Source organism: Acanthochromis polyacanthus, chromosome 12 (assembly GCF_021347895.1).
Source record: "Acanthochromis polyacanthus isolate Apoly-LR-REF ecotype Palm Island chromosome 12, KAUST_Apoly_ChrSc, whole genome shotgun sequence".
Taxonomy (NCBI): Eukaryota; Metazoa; Chordata; class Actinopteri; family Pomacentridae; genus Acanthochromis; species Acanthochromis polyacanthus.
Genome location: NC_067124.1, coordinates 6,093,364 through 6,111,043, shown reverse-complemented (window position 1 = coordinate 6,111,043; position 17,680 = coordinate 6,093,364). Strand labels below are relative to the sequence as shown.

At 38.7% G+C, this 17,680-nt stretch overlaps 1 protein-coding gene across 1 annotated transcript in view; it reads left to right on the top strand.

Annotated features, from left to right (window-relative positions):
• The window catches only part of tsnare1 (T-SNARE Domain Containing 1), a 217,941-nt gene that overhangs the window by 139,890 nt on the left and 60,371 nt on the right, over positions 1-17,680 (top strand). Inside the window, exon 9 of the mRNA XM_051956820.1 lies at positions 14,670-14,741. Within this exon, the coding sequence (XP_051812780.1) occupies positions 14,670-14,741 (72 nt within the window). The remainder of the gene's footprint in view (positions 1-14,669; positions 14,742-17,680) is intronic.

Below are 17,680 nucleotides of genomic sequence, written 5' to 3'. Positions count from 1 at the left end.
GAACCATGCATGCACAGGGAAACTATGCAAACTCCATGCAGAAAGATACAGAGAAGGCACAAACTGGGGATCTTCTTAGTGCAAGGCAACAGTGGTATCCACCAAGTTACTGTGCAGCCTGCAAAATATCATCATATTGTTCAAATGTTTTGTCCCATTTATTAATAAAACACTCTCACTATCTCTCAATACCAGCTTATTACCTCTGTACTGACAATAATCGTTCCCTGGTGTATGGTCATAAAAATGTATTTTTACAAAGCTTTTGAAAAGTGCTACTATTTGCTACTTTACAAACAGATGAGGACCTTACCTCAAGTTGTTGTATCCCTGTAGCATGTAGTCTTTAACTTTTGATTTGCCATTTAATGTGCCACAGGTGTGGGTTGAGGCATGAAAATGTGTTGGAACAACATCAAGAAATATTCAAGACCAGTGAGTTAAGGTTCCAATATCTGCATGAAATTTGAATGGTTTACTTGTTCTTAAACCCACTCTATCTCCTTGGCTGGCTTAAGGATAAAATAAAGGATTAAACGATAATTCAACTTTATTTCAGCATTAAGTCCGGTTTCCTCCCACAATCCAAAACTATGGTGAGGTTAATTGATTATTCTAAATTTGCCTGTAGGTGTGAGTGCGAGTGTGAGTGTTAGTCCTGCTTTAAGTTACTGAATTGTTTTGAAGTTATTTTCTTATTTTGTACTGTGAAACACTTTAGTCACCCTTTGGGCTGCTGTAAAGAGCTATAGAAATAAACATTGACTGACTGATTGATTGATTGATTGATTGATTGATTGATTGATTGATTGATTGATTGATTGAGTACTGTATATCCTATTAACGGGGCTATTGTGGTTTTATGGGTAATGCTAACTTTGTACTCTTCATTTCTGTTGTTTGGGAAAATGAGGAGTCGCACAGAACAGCCACACATGAACAGCCCACATGATTTTTACATGAATCATTTGATTCACAAAGCATGTCATTCTGGTGATTATGTGATTCTTGTCCTGCTTGATCTTACCGCTGCCTTTGACACAGTGGACCACTCCATTGTAATATCTCGATTGCAGCATCAAGTGGGCATTTGCGGCACTGCCCTGGTCTGGTTTAGATCCTGGCAAATCCTTGCGGGTTTTGAATCATCCCTGCTTCCCTGTCATGTGGCATCCCACAGGGCTCAATTTTAGGACCCTTACCTTTTTCATTATACTTACTTCCTCTGGGATCCATTCTTCGAAAGAATGGTATCTCCTTCCACTTTTATGCTGATGACAGTCAGATATTTGGTCCTTTAAAGCAGAGGAATGCTTTTTCCATCAAACCACTTCTGGTGTGCCTTGATGACATTGTTGTGTATTTATGATTTTATTTGTTTTTTGAGGGCATTTATTGTGTGTTTATGATTTTATTTGTTTTTAGTGCTTCCATTGTGTATTTCTGATTTTATTTGCCTTGTTCTGGATGTAGAGCACTTTGCTTCAATTTGTGGTTGTTCAAAGTGCTATATAAATAAAGTTGGACTGGATTGGACTGGATTTGAAATGTTTGTGTTCTAGTCTTTCAAGTAACAACAAAAATTAACAAACTGAAATGGCTATTTTGCCATCATTGCCTCCTGACCCATTTCCCCTGTTTGTTTATCCATTCATGTTGCTTCATCTGCAAGGCCTACTTCCTGGAACATCAGATATTATCCATTATTATGTGGACCCTGTCAGTCTGATGGTCGGCTATATTCACTGAAATTAAACACACAGAATGCATTAAAGGACAGCATGCCTTGGCAAACTGGTGGCATTCCTATGATTATCATTTAATCCAGAAAAGGCCTCATTACCATTAGCCACAAGCATGATCTTTTTCTCATCTTAACCACATGCTTCCAGAGCCTGTACATAGCCATAACAAATAAATCCAGAGTCACTACCATGCGATATTACAGTGCAAAATGACATTTTGGGCCTGGAATAAATATCATAGTATTAATCACATCCTAGGAGGTTCAGTGAAAAGAAATGGGACTTCTCTTTAGGTTCTTTAAGCTTCAAGAACCTAAGAGACAAGTCCAGCTCCTTGGATCATCATGACTTGGGTGATAGAAAATCAGAGACAATGATGACAGGTTCTTATTTGAACTGTTTCCTATAGGGTTCTGTTGAAGCAATAATAAATGCAGTACAATTTCATGCTGCATTTATAGACTCTTCTCAAAAAATTTAAGGGAACACTTTACACAGTGTAGATCAATGATTGGACACTGCAAAATAGAATTATTAACCCTCTGAGGAGGGGATTCACAATCACTTACCCTTCCTATCAGATCGATATCCCTGAAGTTTAACTGAATTGATGTTATACTGTCAAAATGAAGTGTCCCCTTACATTTTTTGAGCAGTATAATATAGGACCTGAGAGATTTCTGCAACAATGTGATCCAGCATCTAAAACACTGGGACCTAATGCATGCTTCCATGCATCATGATCAGGGTTTTTTCCTCAGACTTGACAGAACTCCTCCTCTGTGTAAAATCTGTGGCATGAAAAATCCTAGTCATCTTAATTTGAAAGTACTCAACTTCAGTCAGTGTTAAGCACAATATGTCAGTTTACATGATGACTGGCATGACCACATCTGACTCATGTGAACAATTTAAGAAACCATGTCACAAGCCTTATATAGTTACAAAATAGAGCATGGTGACAAGTGCCTGCTGTAGTCTGATCACAGTCAAATCACATTCAGAGTTCAGAGGAGACATCAGTTTGGTTTGGGGATGTACTGTGAAACTCCTCTCTCACTGAGGTCTTGCTCCTATTGCAGTGCTCACATTCGGGCAAAAGGAGCAAACTAAGTGGGAGAGAGCACTTCAGAGTTCCGAGTAACTTCTAAGAGAGAGCAAAGTGTGAAAACGCCTTAAATCTCCCAGAGCTCTATCAGTGCTCTCCTTCCTTGTGGCTGACTCGCATGCTTAATCAGCTCTTATTACTGAAGCTGGTTCACCTTAAAAAGGCTGACAGGAGCGCTCTGCTGTGCCACACTTCCCTCTGCAGGCACAAGAGGAGACCTCCACACTCGGCCGTTTGTCTCACCACTGCTCTGCAGTGGAAGAGTGAATGACATATTAGCAAGAACGCTGCTGGCCCTTCATAAACTGCAGTCTTTGCGTTAAAATTCTTGCTGGAGGAATCATGCTCTTTATGCTGCACTTCCTTTCATCCCTGCTGCCCGCTGTGATATATTGGATTGTAAACCACCTTTTTTGTGATGACACTTTAAAAGATGTCAAACTGTGCTGAGCAAATAATTTACTGTTAATAAAGTAAAGAGAGACACAAGCAGAATAGAACAATCCCACAAGGGATACTCAATGAATCTGCCACTGATTCCTGATTTCTGTACGGATGAAAAAGCAATCTCTGAATGACACAAACATGAAAGTACTAGGAAAGAGGAGTCACTTTTTTCTCTTTGTTGCTCATCCTCTATCAGACAATCTGCAGGTTGCAAAGCTTTTGGATCAGACTACAATCTCTCTCACAAGTATTTATATCAGTCAGTATCAGACACCTCCTTATGACTGGAGATATGCAAGGCATGCAGCGTTGGTGACTGAGGTGTCAGTCATATGCCGCCGACAGGCTTGTTGTTGTGACTTTTTTCTTTTTTTTTTAAATCTTGGCCTCAAGTTTAATTGTGTTTTTGCTGTCTCTGCATTGGCCCCAGGGTCTGATGGAACAGATGTCTGATTCACAGTCTGACATTTTGTCTTGTGAAAATATACAGATGCTCAAAGCCTTTCATTTGTTCAAGTATGTTCTTTTCATCAGTCACACACAATAATAGCAACAGGACAGACAGGAGGCGTCAGCAGACCAACAGAGGCGAGCTTCTGATTCTATTAGGAATAGTGCCAAGTTCAGTGACACTGTATCAATCCCCATGGAAGTTCAAATTTTTGTACGTCGGCCTCAACGGGAGGCAAGGTTAGGGTAAGCTGTATGGCACTGCCCCCTGGAGCTGCTTCAGATTCGGGGTGAATTGCTCCAAAAGGATTTACTTTAACTTTTCCATGCCAGCTTTCCTTTACTTTGATGAGAAACAGTGTCTGCTGAAGGAAAGATGTCACATCATTCCTTACAGTGCAAAGAAAATTCAGCTGAACTTGCACTAATTCTGTATTCACACTACTGGCAGACTCAGGGCGGTTAAGCAATAGTGCACTCCAAGATGCTCTGGCAAGAAAGCAAACATGATAAAATGCCCTTTAAGATGCCCAAATGAAGGTGAAAACACAACGAAGTTGTGAATGACAGTTTCAGTTTGAGTAAATCAGGATAAAGTGTTCTGTAGAGTGACTGTATGTGATGATCTGGAATGAAGTGTCCTCATGGGTGTCTTTTCAGTGGAAGGAAATGTGATAGTGCCCTCTAAAGTGCCCCCACAAGTAAGAAAACATGATAGTGTCTTTGAATCAAAGACAGAGTTGAAATGGGACCTTGCTTAACATGCTGAAGAGGCCATTTAAAGTCTAGCGTATATAATGAAGTACAAGCCTGGATGACGAAACCGAAAGACCAAACAAACAAACAAAATTTAATAGGTTCCCTCTAGTGTCTTTCTATGGATGTGTACGGAAGAATTGAATATGTATAACAAGATGCTACTATTTTGGTCAAAAAAATTTGCTCATTGTCTCCATTGGTACCCTGCATAGTTCTTTAATGTTGTGCCCATAGAGCATCCTCAGTCAAACTGATGGAGAGCAGCCAGGACTCCTGCAAACCAAGCAGGCCGATGGCCTTGTGGTTCACTGTGCACATGACGGGTCTAAAGCTACAGTAGGCAGATATCTGCATGAGTCAAAATGAAAACCAAATCAAAACAAGGTAGACAAGCTGAAAGACAATAGTAATTTGTGACAACCACCATCTATGCCATTGTGGCGCCACACCCTGCTCTCACTGCAAACTTTCTTCTGTTCTATTTATGTAATCTCATGTGATTAGAAAAAAAGTCCTGTTATTGGCTGAAATCTCCTGTCATGACAACCCGGTCTCACGGGGATTCGTGAAACTGTCACGTAAGTTTTAGTTTCGGTTTCGTGCGCACCAACACGATTTCGTCATGTTTTTCATGCCGCTCACCACGAAATGTTTTTCGCTGTGGTAATCACATCTGAAAGTGGTTTATACCGGCGGATTCATGACGATCTAAGCTGTCCATCGGCGTATACTGCTTGTGTGATCGCGTTTGCGGCCGCCGGCCGCCGGACATTCTTGAAATTCCTATGCAAATTGGTAAGTGTACCACCGGCTTATGGTTAGGTTATGGTTATGGTTATGGTTAGGGTTATGTTTAGGAACGATGTCATGCAAAATATAGCGTTGGATTCGCCACGGTTTTACATTAAAAATATAATATACACATTCTTTTGAAATACGTTCTGAGTGGCACGAAAAGTCCGCCGTTTAAAATACATTGGTGCGCATTTCGTGGTGAGCGGCACGAAAAACATGACGAAATCGTGTTGGTGCGCACGAAACCGAAACTAAAACTTACGTGACAGTTTCACGAATCCTCGTGAGATCGGGCTGGTCATGATCTAAATATTCTAAATCATGAAAAAGCAGGCAGGAGTAGGCTCCTTAATCAACTTTTCTTTCAAACCACCCAAACTACAATATGCTCAAAGATTTTTGACTAGTGATGCCAAAAATGCTGCCAACCCCACCTGTAAAGAAATAGTACTGCTTGTTTGTTCTCTAGTCTTGGATCAGTACAGCTGTGATGCTGGTCCTGCCACAGTGTGATATGAGGTGTATCACATAGGCTTTTTCTTTACAACTGAAAGTGTATAGAAAAAATAAACGACATGCTGGATGGACAGCAGCTGAGTTGCTAATTCAAAAATAGTTTAAACTCAAAACCTTGTGATGTAATATAATCTTTAAAGAACTCATTTGTAGTAATAATAATTTACAACTAAAAGCTGGGAGTCTACACTTCACCACATTCAAATTCAAATTCATTCAAATCCGAAAAGGCAACGTCAAGAAAAATCTTCCATGTCTTTTTGTCAGACTGTCTGTCTGTAATTGTGTTCAGAAGGCAAATGGAGAGCTGAGACAGAAGTTCAAACCTCTTGCTACTCTCATCTCCACAGAGCTGACCAATCACGATGTGTGAAGGGAGTGTGATTGTCAGATTGTCGTTTTCACATCATTACAGCAGTTCAAAGTGCAGACACAGATGTGTGGAAAAGGGCTTCCTCAAGCAAACCATCATACAAATAGTGTCAAAAGAGCATGCTGGCAACTTGAGTGCCTTATGGAAGGATATAGGACAGGCCTCGGTCCAGGTTCAGTCCATTTAGGCCTAAATAAAAGCTGATATTTGAACTGCCAGTTCACATGCTTCTTAACATCCAAGGAGACAGTTTCCTCTGTAAATATGAAAGATCCATGATAAATATCACCATGGTTTATCTGCGTTAGCATTTAAATGTGAAGAATTTCTCTTTTCCATTCGAAATAAAGAAGAAGTTAAAACAAAGGCGTTTTGTGCTAAAGTATATTGTATGGTTTTCATTATATACATAATATGGGACTATTCATCATTATTCATGACATTTGATGTCCAAGCACAGTTTGAGGTCATAATCGTTTATTTCTACATGTTCTTTTTGAGTATCAGAGTAAAAGCAAGTAAAAAGTAAAGACATGAGGTAGAATAGCTGATTACTCTAAACACCTGCATGAGAAGCTTGAACCACACTCTAGCCAGATGCTGAAAAGGTGTAAAAGCATCTGTCTCTATGTGTAATCTCTGCTTCTCGCCAAAAAGACTGCATGAGTAAAATTCAAATAATATCACACAATGCGTGGTTTTCTTAGAACATTCACTGTCTGCCTGCTCTGGCCTTGAGATAATAGACACTAAAGTCACACTGTCAGGATAAAGACATAAGCTACTGCTTGGCACCATTAAATAACAATGCAAAGAAACAACAGCTCCAGGTATGTTTTTTTTTTATATAAAAGCATATGTGAACAATAGCCACATCAGAGAAAAGGGATCCCAATCGGCCAATCAATGGCTCACTGCAGCTCAGTTATAAGGTGGAAAAAGAAAACTGTACTTGAACAAGTTAGATACAGCACTCAGGCACTGGAACAATTCAAGTGAGCATAGAACATAGAGACATAGAGACTAATGACCTCCATGACATATATATGATCATAAAGATGGTGAGTGAAAGTCCTTGACTGGACATGTTTCAAAGAGCCCTTGGACTATGATCTAACCCTACCGGAAGAAGCCAGCGCCTGGTGTAACCGCACTGTTCTCCAGCAATTTAAGGAGCAAGTCCTGCTGGAACATAACTCACAAGTGCTCTTGAAAGCCAGGCATTAATCCCTACCTAGCAACAAACATGTCCAGTCAAAAAGTATGCCAGTTATGGAGGCACTAGTAACGGATGCTGGTGGATCTGGCACTTGAAATTCTGGATTCCTTTAATGGAAATGGTTCCAACTGCAGCATCTGGTAGATTGTTCCATACTCTAATGACTGAATGAAGGAAGTTACGGTCCAAGGTGAAAGTCTTGGCAGCAGGCAATCAATCACATGCAATCAACTGTGGTACTTGTTAGGTAGTGCTGCCTAGAATTTTAAAGTTGTAACTACACTGCTAAAGTGGAGAAATGATTCCCACATCAGGAGTTTTTGGCAGCAACCACACAGACCCGATCTACAAGTAAAGGAAAACAAAAAATGGATTTTAATCATTTTTGTAATCTGGCCAACAGAGACAGGGGTCAGTGAGTCACAAGTCTCAATTTCCCAGCAGATGATGCAGAATAAATCACCAAAACTCTCAAATGAACAAGTTTATTAAAAAAATAAGTCTTTGCTTGTGTCCTTCTACATACTAGTTCAATATTATATGTTCTATACACTGACTTTTACTGAAGCAGCTTGTTTTTTAGTTTGTTTTTTTCAGAGGCCACCAAACCACAATCAGCTGGAGGGGAACCAAAAAAGAGGACATAGCTTGTTTTTTGTTTTTTTTTTAAATTATATTTTTAAAAATGTCATTGACACCCAATGTCTCCATAAATCATAATAATATTCCTGTATATGCACAGGTATGTCCTCAACTTAAAGAGTTGTGTAGTTACTGAGTTATTAGGTTGAACAAAAAAAAAAAGTTCACAATAAGGAACATATGGTGAGTCATTTTAACATTTCATGCCTAGACTGGATATATGCTACAGATATTTCTGTTTCAGACCTTCCTCTTTAGAAACATACTCTAGATAGCCACAATGTGATTATCTCTTAGATAATACAACACATTTATTATTCACGTGGATGTGGTTTCTCATTATAGATACTGTAATTCAGCTGCAGATATCTGCAATATGAACTACAAACACCTAAAGCTGACTGGCTGTAGTTGCAGTTTTTGATATCTACATTTTATTTCTGACTTGTCAGAATTCTGATTCAAGACATCTTTATTTACCCACAATTCAGGAAATCGACATTGTCCTTTAAAATATATATTTTCAGATATGTTATGAAGTTGGGACTTTCCAACGTTACATTTTGTAATTCTTAGAGTGACTAGTCAGATTTAAACTGTAGATATCTGTAAGTGGAGTTTGCCTAGCTAAAAAACAATTCTCGATATCGTTAACTGTAATTCTGATGGGGCAAAATGTCATTACAAACATCTGGGTTTAAGTCAGAAACTACGGCAAGCGAGATGTGGAGGCAGCTTTATTTTTCAAACTCTAATACTGCAACTGTAGTTACGTGTGTTCAGCTGCTTTGCCACTATGCCAGAGCACAAAGTTGTAGAAATTTTGCAACAAGTCCTCAAATTCATACGACCACATCGGTCGTATGTAACGTGCACTGGAATACGACCATGAGAGCGCATTTACGTTAGCGCCCCTAAAGGGAAAAGGAACACATTACATGATTTAATTCGAGAAATGGCTTTTCCCTCGGGAAACGGCTTTTTCCTCACTTTCCCAACACGGGTTTAGGGTTAGGGATAGGGTTAGGGATAGGGATAGTGTTAGATAAATGTTGTTCATGGTGATGTTTCACCTGCGACACCGGAGTGTCGATATTTTCTCAACCGCCAGAGGTCACATAGTCAAAACGTAACACTCAGTCGTAATACGGGCGTGTACAGACGACCTATGTGGTCGTTTTTGGTTTGAGGACAGGCTGAAATTTTGGGCATAAGTCAAAAATGAACAAAGCTTCCTATACTTCATAAATTGCTCTTGCTGACACTGTTCAAAAATGTTGTCGAACCAGTATCCAACAGGAAGCCTCACATATGAGCAGCACAACAAATTGGACTGGTCAGAGTGATGTTTGACATTCTGCAGTTACTATTGTGACTAGTCACAATGGAACTAGAGCTATTCCTAACTGCTGTTTTGACTTTTTAAGCAGTTTTTATCAAATTTGACTTGTGATCCCACACAGGCAGTTTTTATGTCTCTTTGACAGTTGGAATTGGATTGAATGTCTCTCTGTTCATTTAGATTAGTAATAATGGGTGTAAAAATATTCTTCAATCCAAAAGATGTCCACTGATGTCCTCTGTCTTGATGCAGGCCAGAAGTGTGCACTGAAGTTGAATGATAAAAAACAAAACAATTAGAATTAAAATAAATATTAGATTGTCAAACATGAAGAATGGAAATGTCAGACTGTCTATAAAGGGGAGGGACATGAATATAAACCTGGATAAGTCCATGCATTGATAGATAATCCGACTATTGTATCGGTAGTGTCTACAGATACGGACCCGTACCCGTAGCCTGTGGGCTACGGATACGGCACTTTCCATTTGCCAGACAGATACGGACCCGTACGCGAGTCTCGCGAGTCTCGCGAGTCAAGAAGCTGCTAACCACTGCAAACTGTTGAAAGGTAAGCAAAGGTTAAGGTTAGGGTCAGGTTTAGGGTCCGTACCTGTAGTAACGATGCTACGGGTCCGTACCGCTAGCGTCTACCGGGAGTCACGTGACCAGATCTCGCGTATCTGATTGGCAAATGGCAAGTGCCGTATCTGTAGTCCACAGGCTACGGGTACGGGTCCGTACCTCTATCAACAACCTATTGTATCATAGTCTGCAGATGGTTAAAACCAGATGAATACAAATGGAGTACTGAACAATAATAATTATTATTGTTGTTATTGTTGTTGTTATTTGAGGGTAATGGACAGATTAGTGTGAGGACCTACTCTCTTCCATGAATGGGTCAAAAATGACCTGTATCAGAATCAATGTGTCATTTTTTTTTTTCATTTTGGATAAAAAGAATAAATTTGTATTATTGTATTAATTTTTTTGTCCACACAAGAATGCTTTTATGTTTGAAATATGTATATTTTTCACTTTATAACACATTTTGAACATTTTTATAATTGAAAAAGAAGCATATTTCACGGAACAGTAGAAGAATGTCAACAACGGTTTTGTAGACCATTTTCCACTCTTTTTTTCCCCACTTCCACTCTTCCTCCAGCTGTTGCTGCTCTCAGCTCCTTCAAGTTTGTTCACTGCATCACCTCTTGTTTGATATTATCAGTGATAAAGAGCTTGGGGTACTAATACACATATTGTAATTTCTTTAAAAGTATAAAAGGTAACTGAAAAATTTACATGTTGTGATACTGCACATGTGTTTTGAGGAATAGCTGGAATATGAAATGATAAAATCCTTTCATTACAAAGATATTGCAAGAAAACCACCTCACCGGGTCATTTTGGACCCAATGATGCATCCAAAAGCAAATAGTGGATATTGCTTTTTTTTCTTGAGTCCAGAAAAAGTGAACCAAACCACAGGTAGGACGCATCCCTGATGCTGCCTATACTTTCCAGACACCTTTTGGGTTCACACAGGAACTGAAGCAGAAAGTGTCTCCGAGCAGTGCTGATACACTTTGCCCTGGGTAATAGGAAACCCTCCTGTAGTAAACCTGTTGTTGGAAACATAATAGAAAAATCTCCAGGCCTGGTTCCCAGCCCAGTGCCAGGATCCAGTGGCTACTAGATTGGCCATGAGCAGAATTTAAAGCCCATGAAATATGGAAAAGGGCACAGTGTTGGCTCGAAGCCTGGCCACCCACTCAGCCCTCAGGCAGGGGTCCCAACCCATCACATCTCTGCCTTCTCCCTGTGTGTGCGTTTGTGCATGTGTCCCTCTCTGCCTATTCACATCCACACACTGTTTGCTAAATTGGTTACACACTGTTCTGTCTTTATGATGAAATGAGCCCTGATTGCCCAATGCTTTGCCAGGTGAAATAAATTTGTTATTCTATTGCAGCGTGATAGACAGGGTTGCCTAAAGATAAATGCAAAAAAAGTCTTTAGCATCACGAGGTTTGCCAGGGGCCATTTTGGCTTCATTCAAATGGTTTTTGCCAAGTGGTAGGACGGCTGCCAGTTTCCACAGCAATCTCTGCCACCTGTGATGGATGGCCCAGTGGGTTAGGCTACACAAACGCAGCTGTGATTGCACCGCGCCATAATGGAGGAAAGAGGGGGACCTGTGAGCAGGAGATAGACAGAGGTTTTATAAGCTTTCATATTGCTTTGAGCTGAAACATTGAGAGCAGATTCAAAGCTCGGAGACTGTGGAGAATTAGCGGCGGTCAACCATAGCTGCACTAGTTTGCTCTGTGCCCTGACAGAGGAATAATTGAACAAAAACTTTGAACTTTGGTTTTTTTTAAAAATTCTAGCCAAGCCAAGCACAAACATTTAGGATTAAACACTAACCCACTGAATTTGTCAATTAAAGAGACAGGCAACTTGATTTTGAGTTGCAAATCCGTGTATAGGTGCAAATCCGAGGTCTTGTACAAAACATCTAAGGGATCCAGGGCAGCTGTCTGCATGCTGGTCAGGCTGTTCCAATTTACAATAGTTTCTCTTAACATTTGGAGTGAAGCCTATGTTTTTTGAGAAATATTAATAGGTTGCTGTCTGTTAGCCTGTCAAAACATAGTGTTATAATGGATTATGAAGGCCATTTACCTCTCTTGGCTGTAATTTGACTAATTGATTGGGAGAAGAAAAGCCAGAATATTTAAATTAAAAAGCCACTTTCACATTTTCTGTAATCACCTATTGCTTTTTGAAGTTAAAGACGAGGACATACCCCAGATGAAACCCACAGAGAACATGTCTCACAATAATAAATAAATAAATGGAAGCAAATTAATTCTTACGCAATTAGGAAAAATCACTAGTTTGGGAAATTTCAGCAACAGAGGTTCTGCATTATGTCCTAAACTAAATCTTGTTTGTTCTTCCTTTTTGTTTCTTTTAAGATTTTTGGATTGTTTTCCAGCTAGATATATAGAGTCCTTCTGTAGCACTGGTATTGTTCAACATTATATGTGAACTTACGTGTTTATTTTCAGTCCTTTTGATCAAACGTGTATTTGAATGTGAGCTTGTAGTTGATTTTTAGTCATTTGAGTTTTGTTGGTTTTAGTTACAAAAAACAAATAGCTTGTCTCATCTTTGCATTTTTGATTTTTCCATTTTCTTAACACTTGAGAGGCTTTAGCTGTTGTAAGAAACAGTTGATATGGTTACATTCTAGTCTATGGTGGGGTTAACCCTTAGATGCATCAGTGGGTCCAAATGATTGGTGAGATTGTGTTCTTGCAATTATCTTTGTAGTGAAAAATTTTACCACTTCATTTATCGGATAGTCCTAAAAAAAAAAAACATATTTTCAATTGACTGTATTTAAATTTTTAAGTTACCTTTATACTTTTATAGGAAATGTAATATGATATTAGTACCCAAGCTCTTTATCACTGATAATATGAAACAAGAGGTGATGCAGTGAACAAATTTGGAGGAACGGAGGCAGCAATAGCTGGAGGAAAAGAGTCAAAAGTGTCTACCAAAACGGATGTTGACATCCTTCTGTTGCTGTTCTCTGTAATATTCTTCTCTTTCAGTTATGAAAATGTTTCAAAATGTGTTATAAAGTGGAAAATTAAACATATTTCAAACACACAATCATTTTGTGGGACAAAAATATATTACGAAAATAATATAAATTATTATTATAAGTAAAATGACAAAAATGCCATAAAAATTACATTGATTCTAATTTTAAACCACTTATGGAAGAGTATAGGGTCCAATCACTTTAGCATCTAAGGTTTTTTTTTTCTTTCTTCTAAGGGTTAATGGAAAAGTTATACCTTCACATCCTTCTGCTGTGTTAGTAACACAACTGACAGACTCTCTACAGTAATCCAGTTAACGTGACCATTTTCCACATTTCAGCCGCTTAAAACAGAGCAGCTCTCTCTGTCTGTGATGGTCACCTAATATTAGCATTAGCGTTGGTACAGCAGCGTATTATCTCACTAATAGAGCGCAATGCACTCAGGAAGATGAATGACTCACTTGTTCACTAAAATCATGTTCCAGTTAGGTCAACATGGAAAACTTTAATACTGTAATATTTCTGCAGCGAACATCTTGAAGACGAATTAGGTAAAGCCTAGTCATTAATCCTGGAAGTCATTCACTCCATCTGAAAGAACCATGAACGATATCTGACTGACAGTGATAACGTTGCACCCACATCACCTGATAATGTTCCATCAGGTTACCTTATGTATACTGTCAGTGTTGGCTGCTGCCTGTTATTCATAGTTTTTCCCAGTTGCTATTAGTAATGTCAGGTAGCAATACTGACAAACGCATTACAATACTGAATCTAAGTAACCTCTTACTAATGGTACACAAAGGTGAAACAAATAAATTGAATAGCAAGAGATATGTTTGGAGATTAAAAAATGATTTGGAGTAGTTGCATTGTTAATTCCACAGATGCTGGAGGTCACAAAAAAATCGTTTACAGTAAAATAGTAAGATGTGAACGTGTCTATTTGTTTTGAACCTTAGTATTTTGTTTTCATTCATCAGTGAAAATTATAAAATGGTTGTGGTATGGCCATCCTTTAAAATTGTTACTTTTTATTTAAATGTAGTTATTTTTTATTATCATAAAACAAAAGTCTTTGGTGAATAACTTCCAACATTAGCTCATGAATTTAACACGTGTGAATGCTTGTTTGTGCAGATTGTAATTGGAAGACACCTGGAATATTTGACTAGACAGTTTGCAGTCAAGTTGGCATTGTGGGAAATTACCGGCTCCATGTTTTTGACAAAGAAGGAGAATGTGTACAATTAAAAAAATTCTTGCATTCATCATTTCTGCTCTTTTTTTCTAAAGTGTCCATTGTGACAAGTGTATAGTGTTTAGGTTCTAGCCTAGTTATCTGTCAAACACACATGGAAGCCAGCACTTGAAGAAGAGCAGTATTACATATGTGGAACATATGACATCCTTTTTTTTTTTTTCTTTTCTAATGCCAGAAATTCAACATGATGAAATACAGGTTGAGCAAACATGAGCCGCAATCAACAGACACTGGCAACTTTTCTCATGAGCTGCATTTGTCGGATTACAATACCGAACAGTCATAGTTTAAGAGTTTCCTCTAGAAGTTCTGCATTGATTACTTATTGAACCATGGTTTATTAGCATGTACTGTTTTGTTTTGTTTTTTTCTCTATAGAGGGACATGCTAGATGTCAGTCAAATCATGGAGGATCTGCCAGCATGGTCCATGAACAAGGCGATGCAATAGGTAAGGTAGTGTGTGTGTGTGTGTGTGTGTGTGTGGGTGGTGTGTCTGTGGTGTGGTGTGTGTGGTGTGTGTGCTGTGTGTGTGTGTATTATTTGTGCTTGTGTGGTGCTGAACATTGTTTACATTGCCTGTCCCTGACCTAATTAGCAACGATAACCTTTGTGGGCATATTTCATTACGATGCACTTGATTAGTAATGTGAAGATTCTGCTGGGCAAAATAATTTTTTAACCTCCACCTCACTGCATAGCTGACAGATTCTGAGATGGAGCAAAATGCAGTGGGTTTACACTAACAATGGCTTGTAGAGAAAATCCATTTAGACACCCTGATATCTGTAAATGGCTCTCCAGTCCCTGCAGTGATGATAGACTTGGCAAAAGAAACTTAGCACACAGATATAGGGCAGATATGGAGGCTTTGCTGCTGGGTCACAATGTGCCATCAGCTATGTCTCGCTCCATCTACGAATACTCACGGAAGAACTGGCTTTTACTTAAAGTCAAACAACCATGTAGACAAAGAGGTAAACCTGGAAAAAAAATAGTGTTTTGATTGGGTCGGAGATCATTCTGAAATTGAGGGAAAGGTCCGATAAGGCGCTGACTTCCAAATTGAGCTTTTATCTTTAGCTGTAGTCTGTATGGTAAAAACAAAATTTAAGCTGGGCTTGAGGAGAATGAGTTCATTTTTAGTTGATTCTGACTTAGACCAAAAATAACTGAGACACTAATTTAGTCTTTAAACCTTTAGTGTTTGTAATAATTCTCTAAAGGATATGTCTGCAATGTCTTACTGCCAGCAAGTCTCTAAAAATGTAAAACCAACCAAGTCAGAGAGGTTGGATCACGGTCCAAATCCATTGGTTCAATCTTTAGTAAGGGCTCACAAACAATCTGAGAGTACGATAAAACGCTGTTGCATTGTCTTATGAACTTAGAAATAATCAGAAAGTTTGACTATGCAGAAACATTTAAAAACCCGACAAGTTCTGAGATATGCAGTGAAAGAAAATACTTCAGATCCTTCACTACTTCTAGGGCAGCAATCAGATACAGCAAATTGAGTGCCATTGACCATGTTTAACTCCTTGTACAAAGTCAAGATTTCTTTGAGATATTTCCTTCTTTTGAAGCAGCGTTCAGATGGCACTCTCTGAACAATGCTTCACTTGATTGACTCCTCAGTGGCTTATTCAAGTAACTTAGGCTGAAGCCTGCGGTCATAAACAAGCTGTACTTTAAAATTTCAGCAGAACAAACTGACAAAAGCAGCACCATGATACTGGCAAATGTGACAGAATGTAAGTGAAAGTGTCGAAGTCAGATTGTCATATGAAACAAAGAAGCTTTCTCAGCATGGAATCATGGCCAGACTGAAAATCCTAAGGAGGCAATGCGCTAGTACTCTACAACACTGTGGAAACTGGATCAGTTGTATCCAAAGCATCGTCAGCCACACCAAAGGTGAGCAAACCATTGAGAAGACTAAAACATCCAGCTTTGTTCACTGAAAAATAGAAAAGCAAGAGGGAGTTCTTTTGGGCTGCATACATTAATTGACACCGCCTTGGCTAAGAAAAAGACATGCTGCACCAGAAGGATTCATGTGGATGATGAGCCTAAAACACACCTTTATGCTTTGACGAACTACTTGAAGACTAAACAAGACCAAGGGTGCTGACTGTGGTGAAATTTCTTCCATTGTAACTGAACCTGAAACTCACTTGAACATTTATGAGCATTTGAAGGACTGAGAAGACCAAACATCCCTGACGTCATGAGAAATTCTTACTATAGGGTTGATATAATCATTTGGAATGACACTTAAAAAAAAACAAACTCTAAAATAGATACTAATAGACGTACACTACCATACAAAAGTTTGGGCAGCCAGGCAATTCATGTTTCCTTGAAAACTCACACTTTTATGCATGTGCTAACATAACGGCACAAGGGTTTTCTAATCATCAATGAGCCTTTCAACACTATTAGCTAAACACAATGTAGCATTTAGAACACAGGAGTGATGTTGCTGGAAAATGTCCTCTGTACCCCTATGGAGATATTCCATTAAAAATCAGCCGTTTCAGCTAGAATAGTCATTTACCACATTAACCATGTCTACACTGGATTATCATTTATTAATGTTATCTTCACTGAAAAAAACATGCTTTTCTTTGAAAAAATAGGAATCCTATGTAATAAACAGCAACACTGTTGACTAGCTAGCATTTTCAAGTGGAATTGCTAATTATCATTTCAGCTTGACAAGACGTGTTTATATATCAAACTCTCCAATCAACTCTCGCAAGACCATATATAATGTTATTTTAAAAAATGTTTTAATGATATATTAGAACAACCTTACAAGATTGCTCACAGGCCTTTGTATGTCAGAAGTCAAAGGCAATTACAGGCAAAATGTAAGGGTTCAAAACATTAAGCATGGGAGACACTAGTAAAATGAAAGCTTTAAATAAATACTGTAGATTAATAGCACATTTACAAATGCTTTATGCACGTTCCAGCTTTATTGCGCAGAACTGTTTGGTGGGCTACTGTGTGTGTGTGTGTGTGTGTGTGTGATGAGGTTTTCTAGACTGAATGGGGAGCAATAACTCGTGCTAATTGCTGCCTTTTTGTTACAGAGTGTCCTTTTGTCTGCTGCCTTCAATCAGGCTAATGTAGATGCCCTTTAAATACCCTTTAGAGTCAGTCTACAACAAACGGAGCACCTGTTTTCTTTTTTAATTTTTACCCTTTTACTCCAGTGCATTAGTTCTAATTAGAATGGCTAACATTTAGGGCAATCCATGATGTAAAGAATGCGCATCTTGTGTTTTGATTTTTTTAAAGAGGAGGGTTGAGAGTTTTGCTTTTGTTGATTTCATATTTTTGTCTGTGTCATGTATTGTACAGGGGGAAAAAATTGGTCTA